This window comes from Lipotes vexillifer, unplaced genomic scaffold (assembly GCF_000442215.2).
Source record: "Lipotes vexillifer unplaced genomic scaffold, Lipotes_vexillifer_v1.1 scaffold230, whole genome shotgun sequence".
In the NCBI taxonomy this organism is placed as follows: Eukaryota; Metazoa; Chordata; class Mammalia; order Artiodactyla; family Lipotidae; genus Lipotes; species Lipotes vexillifer.
In genome coordinates, this window is record NW_006775143.1 from 5,365,355 (window position 1) to 5,383,422 (window position 18,068).

General features: G+C 50.9%; 1 protein-coding gene across 4 annotated transcripts in view; it reads right to left on the minus strand.

Moving 5' to 3' along the window:
* Nucleotides 1–18,068, minus strand: part of RGS3 (regulator of G protein signaling 3) — a 132,287-nt gene that overhangs the window by 98,161 nt on the left and 16,058 nt on the right. For 2 of the 4 annotated variants that reach the window (XM_007449740.1, XM_007449742.1), the window contains exons 2-8: nt 17,644–17,694; nt 14,928–14,986; nt 13,764–13,858; nt 12,718–12,786; nt 4,755–4,815; nt 3,510–3,600; nt 2,890–2,945 (exon numbers count right to left, since the gene is read on the minus strand). In XM_007449740.1, the coding sequence (XP_007449802.1) occupies nt 2,890–2,945; nt 3,510–3,600; nt 4,755–4,815; nt 12,718–12,786; nt 13,764–13,858; nt 14,928–14,986; nt 17,644–17,694 (482 nt within the window). Of the gene's footprint in view, nt 1–383; nt 591–2,889; nt 2,946–3,509; nt 3,601–4,754; nt 4,816–12,717; nt 12,787–13,763; nt 13,859–14,927; nt 14,987–17,643; nt 17,695–18,068 lie in introns of those variants that run through there. The other 2 variants (XM_007449741.1, XM_007449739.1) reach the window with 1 other exon arrangement.

Here is an 18,068-nt window from a genome sequence, read left to right on the forward strand (position 1 = left end):
TAGGGAAAGTTAGCAAAAAGACACAAATCCAGCTGCTCAGCAACCTAGCCACTTACAATCTCAGGCTTGGGATGCTCTTTTTAACCCACACTCCTCCCAAATAAAAATGACAGAAAATCAACTAGATAATCTCACCATGGACACCACCCAGTCAGTGGTTAGGATGGTGAAGAGCTGGCCTCGTCTGCCCCTAGAGGGGCGGCAGGTAAAGGCCACCTTGGGGCCAGTTCCTGCCTCTATCCGCCCCCCTAGATCACAGTGAACCTGCAAGGGGCCAGGAGGAGGCAAGAAAGGCCTTGTGGGAAGACAAGTCCTGCTCGGTGAGCCCACACCCCTGACCCCCAATGACACCCCATGCGCCCCCCAAGGGGCCAAGCACCCACCTGGCGGTAGCGTCGCTCCGAACACACCTTGCAGAGCCCATTGAAGCGGTTCATGGCTGCGGGTCCTGCCTCGACTGCCGCCCCATGAAAACCCGGCTCTCCCCCCCAGCAGTGGGAGCCCGCACTGCGCCCCGTCAGCCTGGCATGACCGCCCTGGGAAGCCCGCCCCGCAGAAGAATGGCAGGAAATCACCTCTCACCTCCCCAAGCCCTGTCTGTGCTGTGTGCCTCTGCACGATAAGCCCGAAGGCTTCCTGAAACCTCCGAATGACAAGGAAGAGGGAGAGTTTTATATTAAAATTCCTGTCAACTAGTTAGTATTCCCCGGGCCCCGGCGGGGAGAGGGCGCCTTTGTTCTGGCTGCATTCTCCGCCATGGGCCACTCTGTGATTCCAGTGTTCTCACAAACACCCCTGGCTAGAGGAGAACCCAGGCAGAAAACACGGCCCACTCTGTAACAACGCCGCCGCCCCCTGCAAATCCCAGGATCCCTGGTACAAATGCAGGGAACTAACTCAGCCTAAGAACCTAAGGATGCTTTGCACCCACAGACATCCCACGTCAAGACAGGGAATACAAAACATCTGGAGTTTGCCTGCCACTCAGAAGCTACTTAAAAGTGAGTTTCCTCATCCATGTACGTGGGCTGCTTGAAGGATCTGATGACAGACCATAAAGCCAAGTTGGGAAGGGATTTCCAGTCACTAGATCATCCAGCGTCCTCTTTCTACTGGTGAAGAAGTGGGGGCCTTGAGCAGTTGAGATCACACAGCAGGGTGGGGTGGAGCTGGGACCAGGGCCCCAGTCTTGGTTCCTGCCTTGTAGAGCAGTGCCTGGTGAGCCTAGAGCCCCTTCCACCAACCTCAGAGCCCCTGAGGAAAACTACCCAGCCACTCACAACCTTCATGCCAGAGAGTGTCCCTTGGTCCAGCCCAGCTTTCGTTACTGTGACAGTGGTCAGGCCACCCAGGTTTCTAAGCCTCCATCCCTCCATGCACACGAAGAGGGAGTTGAACAGGTCACCTCTCGGGGTTCTCCCCCTGCCCTAACCAAGCCTCTGACAATCACCCACACCTTGCTGAGTCCTACGGACATCTCTGCGTGTACAAGCCGAGGAAAATCAAACGCGCCTCAGAACAATGCCCCCAGAGGTCAGGGCCTGTGTGCAGAGCCCAGCACGAAGTAGGACTCTCCCAGGCCACCTAGAAACCTGCAGTGTTGATGTCCGGGCAATTCTCACAAATTCCCAGGGAGACTCCCTGGTCACTATGCTCTCGGTGCTCGGCATGTACACAGAGAGGGAGAAAGGCCTTTGCAGCTCCCCCACTGAAGCTGGAAGAAAGCTTTTAAACTTGTAATGAAGCCACGGAAAACAGAGATCCAGCAAGTTACTCTAATACTGTACTATCCAATATGGTAGTGATTAGACACAGGCGCAATTTATATTTTAAAATAAAATTTAAAATTCAGGTCCTCGTTCATACTAGCCACAATTTCGAATGCTCAGTAGCCACCGGTGGCTAGTGGCTGCCATAATGGGCAGTGCAGCCCTAGCCTGTACGCTCTGTGTGGGCAGGGATCTTTGACAGCTATATCCTGGCACCCGGCACAAGGCCTAGCCCAGGTAGACGTTCAATAAATACTTAATGAATGAATGAGTGAATGACTTGAGTGAATGAAAGGGGAAATGTCTTGAAGCTAATAATACACCTAGGTGCCATATATTATCATGGAAAATATCACTGTCATATTTTCCCAACTAGGCCACTTGCAGGAGACAGCCATACCTGAAGCCATATTTGCTGGCTGTGTGGCCACAGAGAGTGACCTAACATCTCTGAACCTTACAAGTCTCACTCATCTGTGAAACGGGTAGTAACAACCACCTCAGAGGTGGGAGTGAGGGTCATGTTACATAACAACTGAGGGGCTACTCAGCACTGGGGGCTTGTTTCTCCCTCTCTTAGTGGTTAGAGAAAACCAGAGATCACCTGCCATGGCCTGCAAAGGGACAAATTTGGATGAATTCCCCAAAATCCCTATAGGAAGTTTCCTCTCTAGCTTCAAAGCCCTAATGAAGTGAGGACCCATCGGTCTCGGGCTCAGACTCACAGCTGCTCCCTGATATCACGGGGGCCACACCTGAAGGGGAACTGGGCCACAGTGGCAGGGGAGGCAAGGGGCCTGAGGGGGCCTGCAGGAAAGGGAGGACTCGGCTTCAAGAGACCGAAAGTCAGTACAACCCAGACTCCTCTATTTCCAGGGGCCGGGGCCCGGCTCTCTCCCCACTCCTGCCCCAAGCTTGAGTAACCCGAGAAAAGCACCAGAAATAACCTCTTAAAAATGCACAACTTGCTGAGTTGCCAAGCACCAAGTGAATCTGAGTCTCAGTCACCGAATGCTGCCCTGGTTAGGGGTCTCCTGGGCCAAGGGACTGACCAGAAGCAGGTTAGAGCCCAGAGCAGTGCTCAGGGCCCGTCAGTCCTGCCCAGGTTGTCCCCACCTACCTTGAGTTTCTCCCTGTTCTCGGTGTCCTCACCTCCCAACAGTCTCAACAAAGGGTCTGGAAGGTGACAGAGCAGAGTCAGAAAGTTTCTGCTGGCATCTAAGTGCCTGTTCCACAGACCACCCAGAGGATGAGGCCAGGGTGCCAGACCCATGTGGAGAACAAGGTCACTGCTGGCCCCCAGGATGTGGGAATGCCCAGGCTTGGGCCAGGCAGGGGCTCAGGTGCCAGATGGGTGCGTGGGAAGGACAGAGCAGAAGGGGAAAATCCTCAGGACCCACAGCAGGGCCCACATGGCCTGTCTGCAGAGGTGGGCGCCCCAAGATCAGCCAGGCAGCCCAGAGGGGATCCTGAGACCACAGACCCTGAGGAATGGCCACACGGGAAGGTCCAAAAGCCCAGCCCTCCATGAGCTAGATAAATAAAGGAGTCATGGGCATGAGGCTGCCTGCAGGCTGCATTCTAGCAAGCACTCGTGAGAAGTCCCTGGACCCAGGGTCTGATGGCAGCCTAGGGTGACACATGCCACAAAACACAGGGACTGAGGCTACTACGCAGTGGAGTGGGGGGAGCCCTGGGGGTCGGCATGTCTGGGCAGAACTGAAGGTGGTGGGCACGCACCTCTCAGGGGCCGCAGTGTCCGCCTGGCCACCTTCAGGTGCTTGGTCCAGCCCAGGTCCTCGCCCAGCAGGTAGTACCAGCCGCTGGTCTCCTGTCACAAGAAAAGGCGTGACATGCTCAGAGGAGGCAGAGGGCACAGGTCAGGCAGCCACCAATCCCCGTCAAAAAGCAGCAGCTGGACAGCCTCCTCAGGAGCAGCGTCTCTGCAGACACACACACTCCAGTCTCCCTTCCCCGAACCCTCCCCTCCCACCTCCAGGAAGCCCTCCTTGATGCTCCAGGCAGAGCTGATCCTCCCCTCTGCCAACTTCCCACGCCTCTCGTCCCTGGAGAACAAGTCTACTCACAGGCTTGCCTCCCCCACGAGGCTGTGCACAGGCTCCTTGATGTGCCTAGCACTGTGCCTGGTACACAGCAGGAGCCCAATAAATGTTGACAGAACAGAAGGGAGGGAGGGAGGGAGGGAGAGGCCAGAAAGCAGGCATCCTGAGGCCCCTGAGCAGTCCCCAGGGGCAGACATCTTCTCCCAAGAGGGAATAAGGCCAAGACTGCAGTCAAGACAAGATAGTTGGGACCCACATGTAGGATAAAGGGTCCTCAGCCACCTACCCCAGACTTCACTTCCAGGACACAGAGCCAACTCCTTGCAGCAGGCCACCAGAACATCTCCAGGGATATGCAAGAGGCGCACATCCCTCCCCTGCTCAAAAGCCTCCAATGCGGGGAGTGCCATCCAAGTAGAGCTGTGTAAGGGTCTGGCCACCCAGACGGAGGGGCCTCTAGGTCCCAGAGTCCTCACCCAGCCTGAAGAAAAGCTCCACAGAGGATTCCCACTCCATCCCTGAGCACCTGCTAGGCCCAGAAACCTGAGACCTGGCAAACAACGTCAAGGCAACCCCTGGAACAGACCACGAGAAGCACCCGTCCCTCATCCTCCAGGGCAGGGAGTGCTCTGAGCTCTGAGGGACCTGCCTGTGTCCTTAAGGGAAGACACCAGACCTAGAGCCTTCTGGGAAGACTTGGAGCCGCCTAACAACTGGTCTCTGACAAGAATGAGCAAGGCAGGAACCCAGACCCTTGGTTACACCAGTAACAGTGTTGTTATCAGGCCAGGGGGCACCTGTCTCAGTGGGGCACCATCTCACAGACTGAAGCCCCGCCTCAGGGCTTCCAGACAAAGGCCTCTGCCTGTACCAGCCCTGGCCTAGGTGGCCTGACCCTGCCAGAAGCTTCCCTAGGACCCACCTTGTCCGGAGTCAGGAGGGACTTCACCCCGAAGCTCATGCAGCCGATGAGTCCACTCTGTCTGGGAGAACAAGAGAAGCTCGAGTGAGCACCTTGTCATCGCACTACGTCGGGAGGTCGATTGTCAAGTGTAACATAGGTTTGCCTGATGCACTGTGGTTTACGAAGCACTTTTACCTGCATTGTCTCATTTGATCTTTCCAACTTTGTGAGTGAGGCTGGAGTGCAGTTATTCTCTCCATTTCACAGAGGAAAAAACTGAGGCTGAGTTGATCCCCTTCCCAAGGTCACAGGACTCATTAGTAGTAGAGTCCCATGGGAAGCCAACCACAGAAGCTCAGAGTTACCTCGGAGGTTTGAACTGTTCTGGTGCTGGTAGGTCTGAAGAGCCAGTCCCCAAAGGGAATTTCAGCTCCCACGTCTGCTGGTGATGCTCAATCCAGGAGAAAAGTTATGGGACCTCAAGCTCAAGAAGCTTTGTCTTAGGTCCAGGCAAGACCTGGGCAGTGCTTGGACAGTTCCAGGTCAAGGTCCAAACCAACGTGACACACAAAAGTTGCCAAGGCCACCCTGACCTGGCTGCCAGTGGGCCAGTACACATGAGCCAGGGTCAGGACTCATGGAAATGTCACACTGTGCAGACAGGCTGAGTTCATTTGGGTCCTACTTGACTAAGGGTAATTCAAAGTTCCTGAAACATGTCCATCATTGAGTTCCAATGTGCAACACTGAGGGACTGATTGATACTTGGCAGCTTTCAACAGTGATAGCATAGATTAATATTAATGAAATGCCAAAAATAATATTGCTATTATGAGATAAAAGCAAGTTTACAAATCTATAGTTTAATGAGAAAGATGTCCACCAAAATATTAACAACGGGTGTATCTGGCAGGTAGGAATAGAAAGGTTTTTCTTTTCTCCTTTGGGTTTTTAGTGTTTTTAAATTTTCACTGGGAACAAGCGCTACTTTTGAAATCAGAAAAAAACAAACGTAGTATAAATGTATTTGAAAGTACTTCTATTCTACCACATCTTTCTCTACCCTAACACTAGAGTTGCTTTTTTTTTTTTCTACCTCTTCTCTCTTAGCATATCGCCAACTCAAGCCTCTTCAGAGATTGGTTTAATAGCTATTAATCAAGAAACAACATGGGTATTAAGACTGGAGCAGAACCCTGATGGTTGACTTCAATATGTGAGGGACCCACACAGACGAGGGATTCAGCATGTTCTGGGGAAGGCACCATATCAAGGCCAAGATGTAATGAGCTGCCTAGATGGGTAGTGAACTAACTCCCTGGAGATGTGCCTCCTAGGAGCCTGGTCTAAGGGGGCCTGAACAAGTCCACAGAACACCCTGAAGAGCCTGTCCAAGTCCTGTGCCCCAGAGCCTGCTCCTGAGATCCAGACCCAGTATGTCCAAGGTGGGGTCTGGGTATGGGAGTCTGGAAAAAGCTATCCAGGGGATCCTACAGGGCACCCACCCATGCCTGCCCCAGTCGAGGACTGGTAGTGTACAACAACTTTATAAATACATTTTGTTTGGATTCTCCAGAAATGGTGACAGCCTACCACCTGACAGTCCTAAGCAAAACAGAACTGGCTTCTTGCCGGGAGCCAAGCCGATTGAGGGCCAGGGATGCAGAATGCTGGGGATGGATTCTCAAAGCTGGTACCCCTCCCCCACAGATGCACACTGCACCAGGCCGTGTCTCACCAGCTACTCTCACTCTGCTACCCACCCCCAGCTCTCTCTTCCTGCCCCTGCTTTCCTGCAGCCCGGGCTGCACCTGCTCTCTTCTCCTTCCTTGCCCCCTCCCATCATACCAGGCCACATTAACCATCTACCGATAGAGAACAGTGTAGTCACTCCATTAAAGCGACCCTTCCACATGCACCTGCCCACCCAGCACCAAAAACAAATACTCCTCCCTCCTGGCAAGTGGCCAAGTCAGCACTAATGGAGGGGCAGCTGCAGTGACCAACATGAGTGGCAGACACTGACCTGAGCTGACATTCCAGAAAAGCCTTGTCAAGACTTTGCCAAAGTCCTCATCACTGATTTAATTTTGTGTGTCAACACATTCAAAAGCAACCCAGCTGGTATCTAAGTGCCCACATTGCCTTGCTGTACACTTTTCTTTCACACTGAGTATGGCTGTAACTTTCTAAATCTCCAGGCAGGATGCTTTAGCTTTAATAAAGGCTGCCTCTCCCTGCTCTTCAGTAAGTGGAAATTTCATCCCCTGGTGCTTAGAGAATACTAAATGGTTAATAGCCTCCCATGAGCCTTGCTTCCTGCTAAGGGGCCTCCAATGATTTCATGATAATTTAGGCCAAGCAAATGGTCACAGTTAATGTCCATAAGCAGGACCCTCTAAGTGTTCTTCAATTAGCTACTTCTGAAGCCTGTTTTTGAAAACCTTTGGAAGAAGAAAGCCTTTTTTTACATGCAGCCTGAGTACACGGTAATGTACTGGTCAGGTAATAAACTTGGGACACTGCCTGAAATTTCTCTAGGCACAAAGTCTCAGGGGCCAAGCCTCGGGTACTTCTGAATGCCGAACCCTAAGCTCAGTGAAGCCTTGACAAACGGATGAATCCATCATGCCCACGTTGGCAGGCACTGGGCAAGGAGCTGCAGCATTAAGGAAACAAGACAAACATTCAGGAATTTAAATACCAGTTCAAGACAGCAATACAAGGGATGTGACTAGACAGAGTGAGACTGAGAGATGAACAGTACAGGGAACAAATGCTGAAAGCTTAGAGAGGCAAGAGGTAGTTTAGGACTGAGATGCTCAAAGAAGGCCTAAAGAGTTAAGCCAAAGAGAAGGAAAGCAAGAGCATTTCAGGCAGAGGCAACAGCTGGTACAAAGGCTCAGAGGTAAGGCTTCATGGAACATTCAAGGGCAATAGAACAGCCAGCCCTCCATATGAAAGGATGCGGAACCCATGGATACGGAGGGCCGACTCTACTATACCACTTTATATAAAGGGACTTGAGCATCCATGGATTTTGGTATCCACAGGGGTCCTAGAACAAATCCCCCATGGACACAGAGGGATGGCTGTACTTGGCTCAGTTTACTTTTGAGCACAGGGTAGGAGACCCGCTACAAAATGAAAATGCATTATTTTAAGGGAATGCACTTTAATTCTCTCTCTCAGGGGCTTAAACTATTTCTGTTACAGACTTATCCCATTTAATCTCAACTTATTTTTAATTTGATGGCTTAAATCACACAATATTTTTCCAATCATTTTTTCTTTCCTTAAGCAGAGTCCCCATCTCTGGTCACAAGCTTTCTAACTTTATGGTACTGCACTTGGCACTGAGGTTTTTTATAAAATAGTTTAAAGGAAAGAGCACAGAGTACCCAGGATAGTGTGCGACACACAGCAAGCAGCCTCTCCATATACGTAATTACTATTAGCATAAAAGATTACGTTTTTCAAACATATGCTGTGTGTGTTTTGGGGTTTTTTTTAACTTGGTGCGTAACATTACCATTCTCTCTAAGATTGTTCTCTGACCACAAGTTCTGAAAACACTATGATTGACACTAGAAGCTTCAGTTTGGTTTTTACCGTATCATCAAAACTTTTAAGTAGTTCAGTTCCATAATCAGTGATATTAAGGAGTTACTGCTAATTTTTAAATGTGATAATGGCATTGTGGTTGTTCTCTTAAGCCATCTTTTAGAGATTTATATAGCTGAGATGAGATGATGTCTGGGATTTGCTTTAAAATAATCCACTGGAGGAGGGGAAAGGGGTGAGGGCATAAATGAAATAAAATTGGCCATATATTGATAATTGATGAAGCTGGGCTATGAGTATGTGAGGGTTTATTACATACTATTTTCTAACTTTGCATATGTTTGAAAATGTCTATAATTTCTTAAAAACTCACAGAACCTGCAAGCCAAAAGAAATCTTTGAGATCACTGCATTTTACAGGTGAAGAAAATGAGGCCCAGAGCAGGGAAGGGACCTATCCACAGTCTCATAGCGAGTTGGAGCTAAGCCAAAATCTACTGCTCTGAGGCCTGGTTCTCTTCAGCTCCCACCAAGAACTGAAATCACTGTGTGAGCTGAAATCAGCCAGCACCCCCAGAACTTCCTTGTAGATCATCTTGCTTCTCTAATACAAATTTACAGCCATAACTGGAAGGATCATGAGAATTCATGAAACAGATGCTCCCTTTTCATTTCCTAACTGACGGGACACTTCCCTGGCAGTCCAGTAGTTAAGACTGTGCTCCCAATGCAGGGGGCAGGGGTTTGATCCCTGGTCAGAGAACTAGATCCCGCACGCCGCAACTAAAGCCCGCAGGCTGCAACTAAAAGAGCCCACATGCCACAACTAAAAGAGCCTGCGTGCCGCAACTAAAGATCCCTCATCCTGCAACGAAGAGCCCACTCGTGGCAACAAAGATCCCGTGCGCTGCAACTAAGACCCAGCGCAGCCTAAATAAATAAATAAATATTTTTTTTAAAACAATGTAACTGCCACATATTCAGCTGGATGATTTATATAAAACTACATTATAAATGCTATGAGAGGTAGCCTGAGGCCTGAGGCACAAGTGTACTGACACAGAAAGGGTGTGGCTTTGGAGCCCTTTATCACCTGGGTGAGCTGGTCAAGTGTACTATAATGTGGTTTGGCACCAGGCTACCTGGATTTGCATCTTGCTTTCACCACGTGCTGGCTGTGTTACCTTGGGCAAGTTACTTAACCTCTCTGTGCCTGTAAAAGAGAGACATCAATAATGCCTACTTTATATGGTGTTGTGAGGATTAAATTAGAAAATGCATGGAATATGTTTAATGTCCACACACTTAGTGGACATTAAGTGATTAATAAGTATGAGGTATTATATAACCTTGGGCAAGTTCCTTAGCCTTCGTAAATCTCAGTTTTCTCTTCTCTGAAGAGACAGTAATAATTCCTACCTCTCAGGGTCGCTGTGAGGATTAAATGAGATAATGTATGTAAAGTGCTTGGCACAGAGAAGAGTTCATAAATGTTTGTTTCCTTCCTTCTGTAATTGTCCTTCATGTTGTGAAGTTGCATGTCCGTCCTTCGGAGAAGCACAATTTGATCTGAGAGTGTTCGGCACAGAGTACCCAGGATAGAGTGCAACACACAGCAAGCGCCCTGTCTGTCTCCTCCAGCTCAGAGGCCTTCTCATTCAGGGATGGATCAATACTATGCTTCCCACCTGCTGAGCTGGTCACTGCGGTGCTGGCACCTTGGGCAGGGCCATCTGTTGGGAAAGCAGGTCTGCCTGAGCCTGCTCTGTCCCTCTTGAGCTTTGGGTTGGGACCGTGACCACGAGTTTGCCTGTGTTTTGTTTAATAAGGAATCTCACTTTCCCAAAATAGGCAACAAGCAGAGACACTGCCTCTGTCACGCTGCCTCACTGGGCGCTGACTCACTTTCCCCGGCCTCACTTTCTTTTCCAAAAACCGCCAAGTGCACTGCTGCCCCTTCTCCAGCAGGCTCCGCCTGGCTCACTGTGCTCTCGCAGGAGAGTGGTCACAGCAGAGGGAGCAGTGACTCCCAGTTTGGTGTCTGCCTCCGTCCAGAAGGCTCGCCAGGCATCCTTCTGTCTCTCTGCCATTCCTCCCCTGTCTCCTTCAGGGCTTTCCCTTCCTGTGCCCATCCCTTCAAGGCTGGATTCTGACCCTTCGTCCTTGGCACCTACTGTCTTCCTGGGTGGTCTCACCTGCTCAAAATTTCACCCACCACCTTGGCGGGCACGGCTCCCACATCTCCACAGACCTCTCTCTCCCCTGAGCTCCAGGTCAGCAAAGGCAACCCTCCTACACAGCTCTCAGCTGGCTGCCCTCCAGGCACCTCCATCTCACCATATCCACAGCTGCTCCCCCTTCCCCTCCGGTACACTCTGGCTTAGCTGAAGACGTCACCAGCTACCCAGGAGTTATCCTTGCCTTCTCCCACTGCCAGATCACCGCTAAGTATTGTGGGTTTAAGCTCCTAAATGTATACTGGGTCTGTTTCCCTCCTCTCTATCCCTAAATCATCTCTCTCACAGAGTCACCACAAGAATCTCCCAGCTCCTCCCCAACCTCCAAAAGACCTACCAGAGTGATAGATCTAGAATACACACCTGTCACTCCCCTGCTCAACACCCTTCAGTATCTCCCCATCACCAGATTCCCAAACACCAAGCTGACTGCATGAGATTCACCCTGAGAACTTGGGTAAGTAAGTGTAGATTCCTAGGCCCTGCCCGTGAAAATCTAGACTTAATCAATCTGATGTGTTACCTGGGAACCTATGTTCCTCAACAGCATCCCAGGTGATTCTGATGCACAGCCAGGACTGAGAACTACTGGCCCTTCTGAGAAAATTCACACTCCAAAGAAACCCTACAGAATGATCCGATGTGGTTTATGCCAGCCTCTTCATCTTATCTCCAGTCAGTCCCTACTTTGTAATTGACCCTCCAGCAACACCAATGAGTTTGCAGATCCCTCTCCACTCCTGCCCTGCCCTCTGTACTCTACTGGTTGAGACTGAAGACTCTAGGGTCTAAATACCTGGGTTCCCATCTTGCCCCTACTGTTCCCTGGCTATGCGAACTTAGGCGAGTAACTCCCTTTCTTAGCTTCAGTTTCCTTTTCTGAAAACTTAAGACAAAAACACACTTTCCTTAGAGTTGCTTTAAGAACTAAATGAGATAATGCACCGTTAAACCCTGGCTTGTGGTCAACACCCAGTAAACGATTGCTCTTGTTTACGGTATCAGTAAACAATAAAGTATCAGTAAATGATACTCTATTGAAAGACAAATCTTTCATTATGAAAGTTGAGGAAGGCTCAACTTTAAAAGCATACTAGCTATCAAATTTAGGGCACCAAAAAGCACTGAGCCCAAAAATATTTTCTGGGTCTAAGCTGGTGAGTTGAGCTGATTTTCATTCACCTAGGCCCTTTTCCGGTCACCATTCTGTTCTACGATTATTGGACAAATGTTACTGGCCACAGAGTCTCCCAGATTTCTCGGGCTGAACCAGCTGAATGAGGCCCTGCTGCTCACAGCAGGCCATGCAGTCAAGTGCTCTCACCCACTTCCATTCCCTTCCCTTAGCAGCTGATTCTCACCCTCACCACCCAGCACTCTTCCCCTGCTCTGTACTGGCCGCCATTACTAACGACCACATCTGCCTCCTGTGTCCTGGGCTGCCTGAAACCTGTTAGGTTTCTCCTACACAAAACTCTGCACCTCCTAAACTGGCCTCCTCACGGCAGCCTGAGCCCCCCGCATGTGTTCCTGCCTCTTTGCCTTTGCTCGTGCTGTGCTCCTGACTGCAATGCCCTTTCCAGCCTACTCTCCTTGTCTTATTCTTGAGCTCTGCCTCAAGTTCAAAATCCCACTTTTTGCACGAAGCCGTCCTCGATCGCCTCGGCCCATGAGGAACTCTCCTTCTTCCCACACTTACTGTCCTGTTACTCACTTTGTTCTTTTATTCCTTCAGCCAATAATCACCGAACATCTACATGCTAGGCACTGGGTACAGTGGTGACTAAGAGAGAAATGGACCCATTTTTCATGCAGCTTCTGCTCCTGTGGAACTGAGCCTGTGTGCATTTTGACTGTAATTTGCCTCCGTGCAGAGCCTGGTGTCCTCTTCTGAAAGTAGGTGCCTTGAGAGCAGAAGCCACATGTAGGCTGGTTGGCATCCCAGTGGCCAACACAGTGTCTTGCTGATACCAAGGGCTCAGCAAATGCAGGTTGGTAACATGATCCTTGGCATCGCCTGGAGTGACGGGGACTCAGGGGAGCGGCTGCCTCTCAAACTTAGCCACCACCATTCATTTATCCAACAAGCACTAACTGAGCCCCTTCTGTATGCTGGCCACCTGGCTGCCACCCGTGAGCCCAGAGCAGGATCTCCCCTCCAGCTCAGCAGTTCCCCTCACCTGGAGTCACCTGCCCTGTTCCACACTGTGACCAGAAGGCGCTTCTGTTCGTCTTCCTCTTGGACAGGACTGCAAAGCAAACCAGACAGTCAGTGTGTTAGCAGGGCCAAGCTCCAGTCCAGACCCATGGAGTCCAGCATGATGGCAAATTTTGGAAATAACCTGAACACCAACCATAGGAGCTGGTTAAATAAACTAGAGCACAAATAGTGTGGGAGATGAGTATTTATATTCATGAAAGAGTTTACATTACGTTGTTAGGGTTGAAAAGGAGGTTACAACACAATACTATAGAACAATGCCACCTTTGGAAACACACACCCACACAAATTCAAAGATCTGAAAAGAAATACCACAGAACATATCAGTGAGTGGCAGGACTTGGAGTGTTTTCTCTCTTCTTCTTGTTTGCCTATATTTTCTATTTTTCTACAATAAGCAAAATTACCTTGTGTAGTAAGGAAAATAACAAAATGTGATTAGTTTCCACTAATAGGAAAATACAAAATGTCCATTACCTTCCCATTGGCCCCAGAGTTCAGGGATGAGGGGAAGAAATAACAATAATAACAATAACACCTGACACTCTGTGTTATACTGTCTCATTTACACCTCCGCTCTCTGAGGTTGGTACGTTATTAGCCCCATTTTACAAATGAGGAAGCCAAGACTCAGAGAGGTTAGCAAGTTGGGGACGGGCGGGAGGGGAGGCAAAACATCCCTCAGCTTGGAAAATTCCTTCCGCTAAAGGAGAAAGTTTGTCCCGAGGCACAGTGGGAAATTGCCTACTTTTTTCAGGGGCTGCCAGCCTCAGGCTGGACATTTTAGTTATGAGAACCAGCCACATGATACCGTATCACTGTGGACCTTGCTGCTGGGCCAGGTGCCAGGGATGCAAGGATACAAGTAAATGAGAAAGCAAAGATATCCTTTAGAAGTCACTGTATTTCTGCTTAGATCTGATTCTAGATTTGGCAAACAGAGCTGTTTCCAGATAAACACTCCTCCCCTCTGCTCTCGAGGGCCCAGCTGCTCCAGACTCTTACAGGAAGAAGTGCTCGTGGAAGGCTGGGTCTCTGCAGTCTGGAATGGTCTGCGTCTTCTGACAGCGTAGTCGATTATCTTCGGGGACCAAAGAAATCTTGAATTGGAGAAAAGTAAGGGTTAGCCGATCTCAGAGCCATGTAATCACCTAACCCCAGTGGCTGGCTCTGCACACCTCCAAGCTAGAGGCTTCCCAAGTGTTCTTCCAATTAGCTTCTGCAGAGGACAGAGTGGAGTCCTCAATCAAATGCCAGGAAAGAAAGAGGAGCCCTGGGCTGGAGGCACTGCAGTCAGATGCCAGGACAGGGCCTCATAGGGGTGGTACCCAGGAGGCAGCGCCAGGCCCAGGAAGAGATGGGGTGCAACTTGACCATCTCTGCTCTTCCTCCAAGCAGAGAGGTTCCCCCAAAGCACAAGGCCTCTTCACTTCTAAGTTCCCAGCAGCTGCTGAGTGCTCCCTTCCCAGGAGGCTCCAGGCCAGCCTCTGCCAAGGCCCCCCACCCACGCTCTCGTCCTAGTGCCATGCATCCCCCGCCGCAGGTTCCCACCCCGCTCCTGACCTTGTCCCAGCCCACAGGGGCCTCTGAGCAGCCTGGCGGCTTCGGGAAGAAGGCAGAGCGGTGCACCAAAGCCTGCACCTGACATCTGGCTGCCACACTCTGGGAGGTGCCTGGCCTTTGGCTCCGGCTGGAAGTAGGCCCCCTGCCCCTATGGGGCCTCTGTCTTCACTGCAAGGGCTCCTTTCAGACTGATCCTCCAGCCCTCAGAGACACTCCCTCTACCCCACCACCCAAACTGCCACGCTGCCTCTAGTTTTGGGGAAGGGAGGGGTGAAGATGTTGCTTTTCACCAGAGGGCTTGGGATTGCCTGTGGATTTCCGTCAACCACACGCTCACAGTGCTCACCAATGGGGTGATGCACAAGATCACCCGTAAGATTCCAGAGCTTGCAGGAAGCCCTAGAGACCAAGCCAGGCTAAGGGAAGGGGGTCCATCTCAGCTCAGGGCCTCGTCACTAGGCTTAATAAACACCTAGTGACCAAATGATGTAACCGCAGCTGCCACCTCGAATGACCCAAGGCCCACAGGTGTGCTGGGACCTTGGAACTCAGTCCGGTGATGTGGTCCCTCACCACGCCCCACCCCACCTCCAGCTCATCATATACCTTCACGTAGGAATCACAGACGCCAGGCTCCTTGCTCATCAGGCCTTTGCCTTCCATGACTAAACAGAGAATTAAAATGTTGGGGTGGGTGGGTGGGTGGGAAGGATCGTTACCAGGCTCTTAATCTACATACCAACCACTGATATTAACCCCTCTCTGGTCTAGCCCACTCCCACCATCTCCCACACTCGGGCAGCACCTTCACCAAGGCATTATAGGATGCTTTCAATTCCCTGACTCCCTGAAAGGGAATGTAAAGTTTGTGGAGTCCAACCCCTCATTTAATGGCGAAGATGAGGCTATGAGGGGCATCCAAAGACAGTAAGAAACGTGCCCAAAGTCACAGAGCAATGGGAATGACAGAGCTTGGTTTAGATCCCTGTCTCTTGACTCCCAGTCCAGTGCTCCTTCCACTGCACAAGACTGCCTCCTGGGATGGAAGGGCCAAGTTGGAGGACACAGTCATGTGAGCCACAGCAAGTTGCTTCACCAGGAGACTGGAGTTGCCATTTTGTAATGGGCCAGTGATAATAACGGGTTACTGATAATAATATCGACTTCACGTGGTAGTTGTGCAGATTAAACGAGATCATGTGTCTAAGGTGCTTAGTAGAGTGCCTGGCAAGGTAACTGCTCAAGGAAGGTTTGCTAAAGAAAACAAGAATAAATAAAGGCAAGGGATTGGGGGGGGTGGGGTGGGGTGCAGGTCTGGCCACGAAAGCAAGTGTGGCTTGTTTGCCTGAGGTCTGTAGAAAGCAGACAGTGGACCTAACAGAAGCTGAGCCTCTTTTCTATTTTCTTTTCTGTTCGGTTTTAACTGAGCCCTAGGGCTTGGCTCAGATGGAGCCCCTGTAGTCTGAGGCGTGAGGCCTGGGAAGCCAAAGGAGAGAGGGGAACAGGCTGAAAGTGATGAAGGGCCTAAGACTGGGGTGAAGCCAAAGCAAACTGTGCAGGACGAATGGGCCGGGGGAGGCCAAGATGCACTTGGCAAAAACTGTTTGCACAGCTGGAGTCAGGCTCTGGCAGGCAAAGAAACCCCCTCTGCTGGTCCTTGGGAAGTTCACCTTGGGCCTCCCAAGGCCAAGACTGGAGGACCCCAGGCGCCTGCTGGTCTCCTCTGCCTGGTATCCTAGCAACTGTTCCTGCGTGAGACCTTCCTGTGGGTGTGGTTCTTGAGGGCGGAATCCAGGCCTGATGAAGCCCTTGGTCTACCTGTCCCCCGATGGAGTTGAGGCAGACATGGTCCCCACCCTCGCTACACTCGCCGTCTACTGAAGGAGACAGATCCTGGACCCACCAGGGTGACACAGTGTAGTCAGGACTGTGATGAGGACACAGAGGAGGAAGCAACAAACTCAGCACTGCAGGTGGGTCAGGGGGTGATTCCTAGAGGGGAAAAAATGAGCCAAAATGAGCCTTCCTTCCTGAGTCTTAATGAGATTAAGGCAGGCATATTTCTTACGAAATCAGAGGAAGGGAGACCTATTCTTCAAAAGGAGTTCAAACAGAAGGCAGGCTCAGACGCAAGGAACAGAGGGTGCGAAGGCAGAGGCATAAGCAAGCGTGATGCACTGGGGGGCGAGGAGGGCACAAAACCGGACAGAACAGGGGGCAGAGGGTGCCTTGAACAGCAAGAGTCAGGAGGCTGGAGAGACAGGCAGGGCCTGCTGGGCCAAACAGAAGAGCTGGGCCACGACAGAAGCTCAGTAACTATTTGTGTGCTGGATAGAAGGACAAACAAATGGATAAATGGCAGGTAAAGTATAAAATCCTCTGGGTGGCACATCAGACCTTCAAGGCCCGGTCCCAGCTCACCCCTGCACCCCTTCCTGTGCTGCGCCACGGGCACATTAGACAGTCCTCAAGGGCATCGTGCTCTCTCTGACCCCAGGCCTTCACACCTGCAGCTTGCCCAGCGTGAAGTGCCCGGCCCTCCTGCTCCCCTCTGCCTGGCTCAGGCTCCGTCCTCCTTCAGGATGGAGTGTGGGCATCACCCCCTCTGCCAAGCCTTCCTGCCATCCTATCAGCACCACCCAGACAGAGGTGGGTGCTTCTCCTCGGTGTCCCCAGCCCCTGGCACAGGGCCAATGCTCAATCACTATTTTTGGAATTTATATTTTTCTATCTTATTTAACAAATACTAATATAGAGTTTACCACATGCTGGGCACTGTCCTAAGCACTTTACTAATATTGACTCCTTTAATCCTTGTCACATCCCATAAGATAGGTACTTTATTGCCAGCCAGCAGATGAGAAACTAAGCTTGCTTAAGGTCACTTGGCAAGAAAGTATCAGAGCCGGGATTCAGACATGAGCAGTCTGGTTCCACGACCTTAGCCGTGACACTGCCATCAATGAACGAATGAATGGATGAGAAAAAGAGAAAGAGAGAAGAAAGGAAGGAAGAAAGACGAGAGGAAGGACGGGGAAGCTCTTCTGTGGCCCTGCACCACTGGGGCCAAGGAGGATGCTGAGGTGCCCGGGGACAGCTCCAGCCTGCTGTGGACTCCACCTGCATCGGAGCAGGACCAGGGAAATGTCTCTAGGAGTCCCAAGTGAATACACACTTGTTTTCAACAGACACATGGCAGGACACTATACAAAGATGAAAAAGTAGCCTTGGCCATGGTAATACCTTCACCCGGCCCTGGCTCCATGCGGGAGGCCAAGTAGCCCAACCTTCCCCGGTGAGCCCGGCACACAGCCATACTCACTGTGGAGCAGCAGAACCCGGTCCTGGGCATCGATGGACAGCTTCAGCTGACCTGAGGAAACAACAAGAGAGACAGCTTCACCTCATTTCCTTGCCAGGTGAAAAATGGAGTGACGTTGACGGGAATGTGCTTCTGTTCCTGTGAAGCGATTCAAAGATTCACACAGTCTCTGGGTTGGAAGGGAGCTCAGAAGCCACCTAGTTAAACCTCCTCACCACGTCAAAATCTCCAGCGGTAGTGATTTCCATCCTTACTCCCCCCAGGTGATGGGGAGCTGACTACTTTACAAGGCAGCCCAGGTCAATGCTGGGGAGCTCTCACTGTTGGACAGCCAGAAAAGTTGTTGCATCCACATCTCAGTGAGGCAAGATTGGAGAGTTAAGGATCCTGGGTCTCAGTCAGAAGTCCATTCTGGGGGGTTGGCC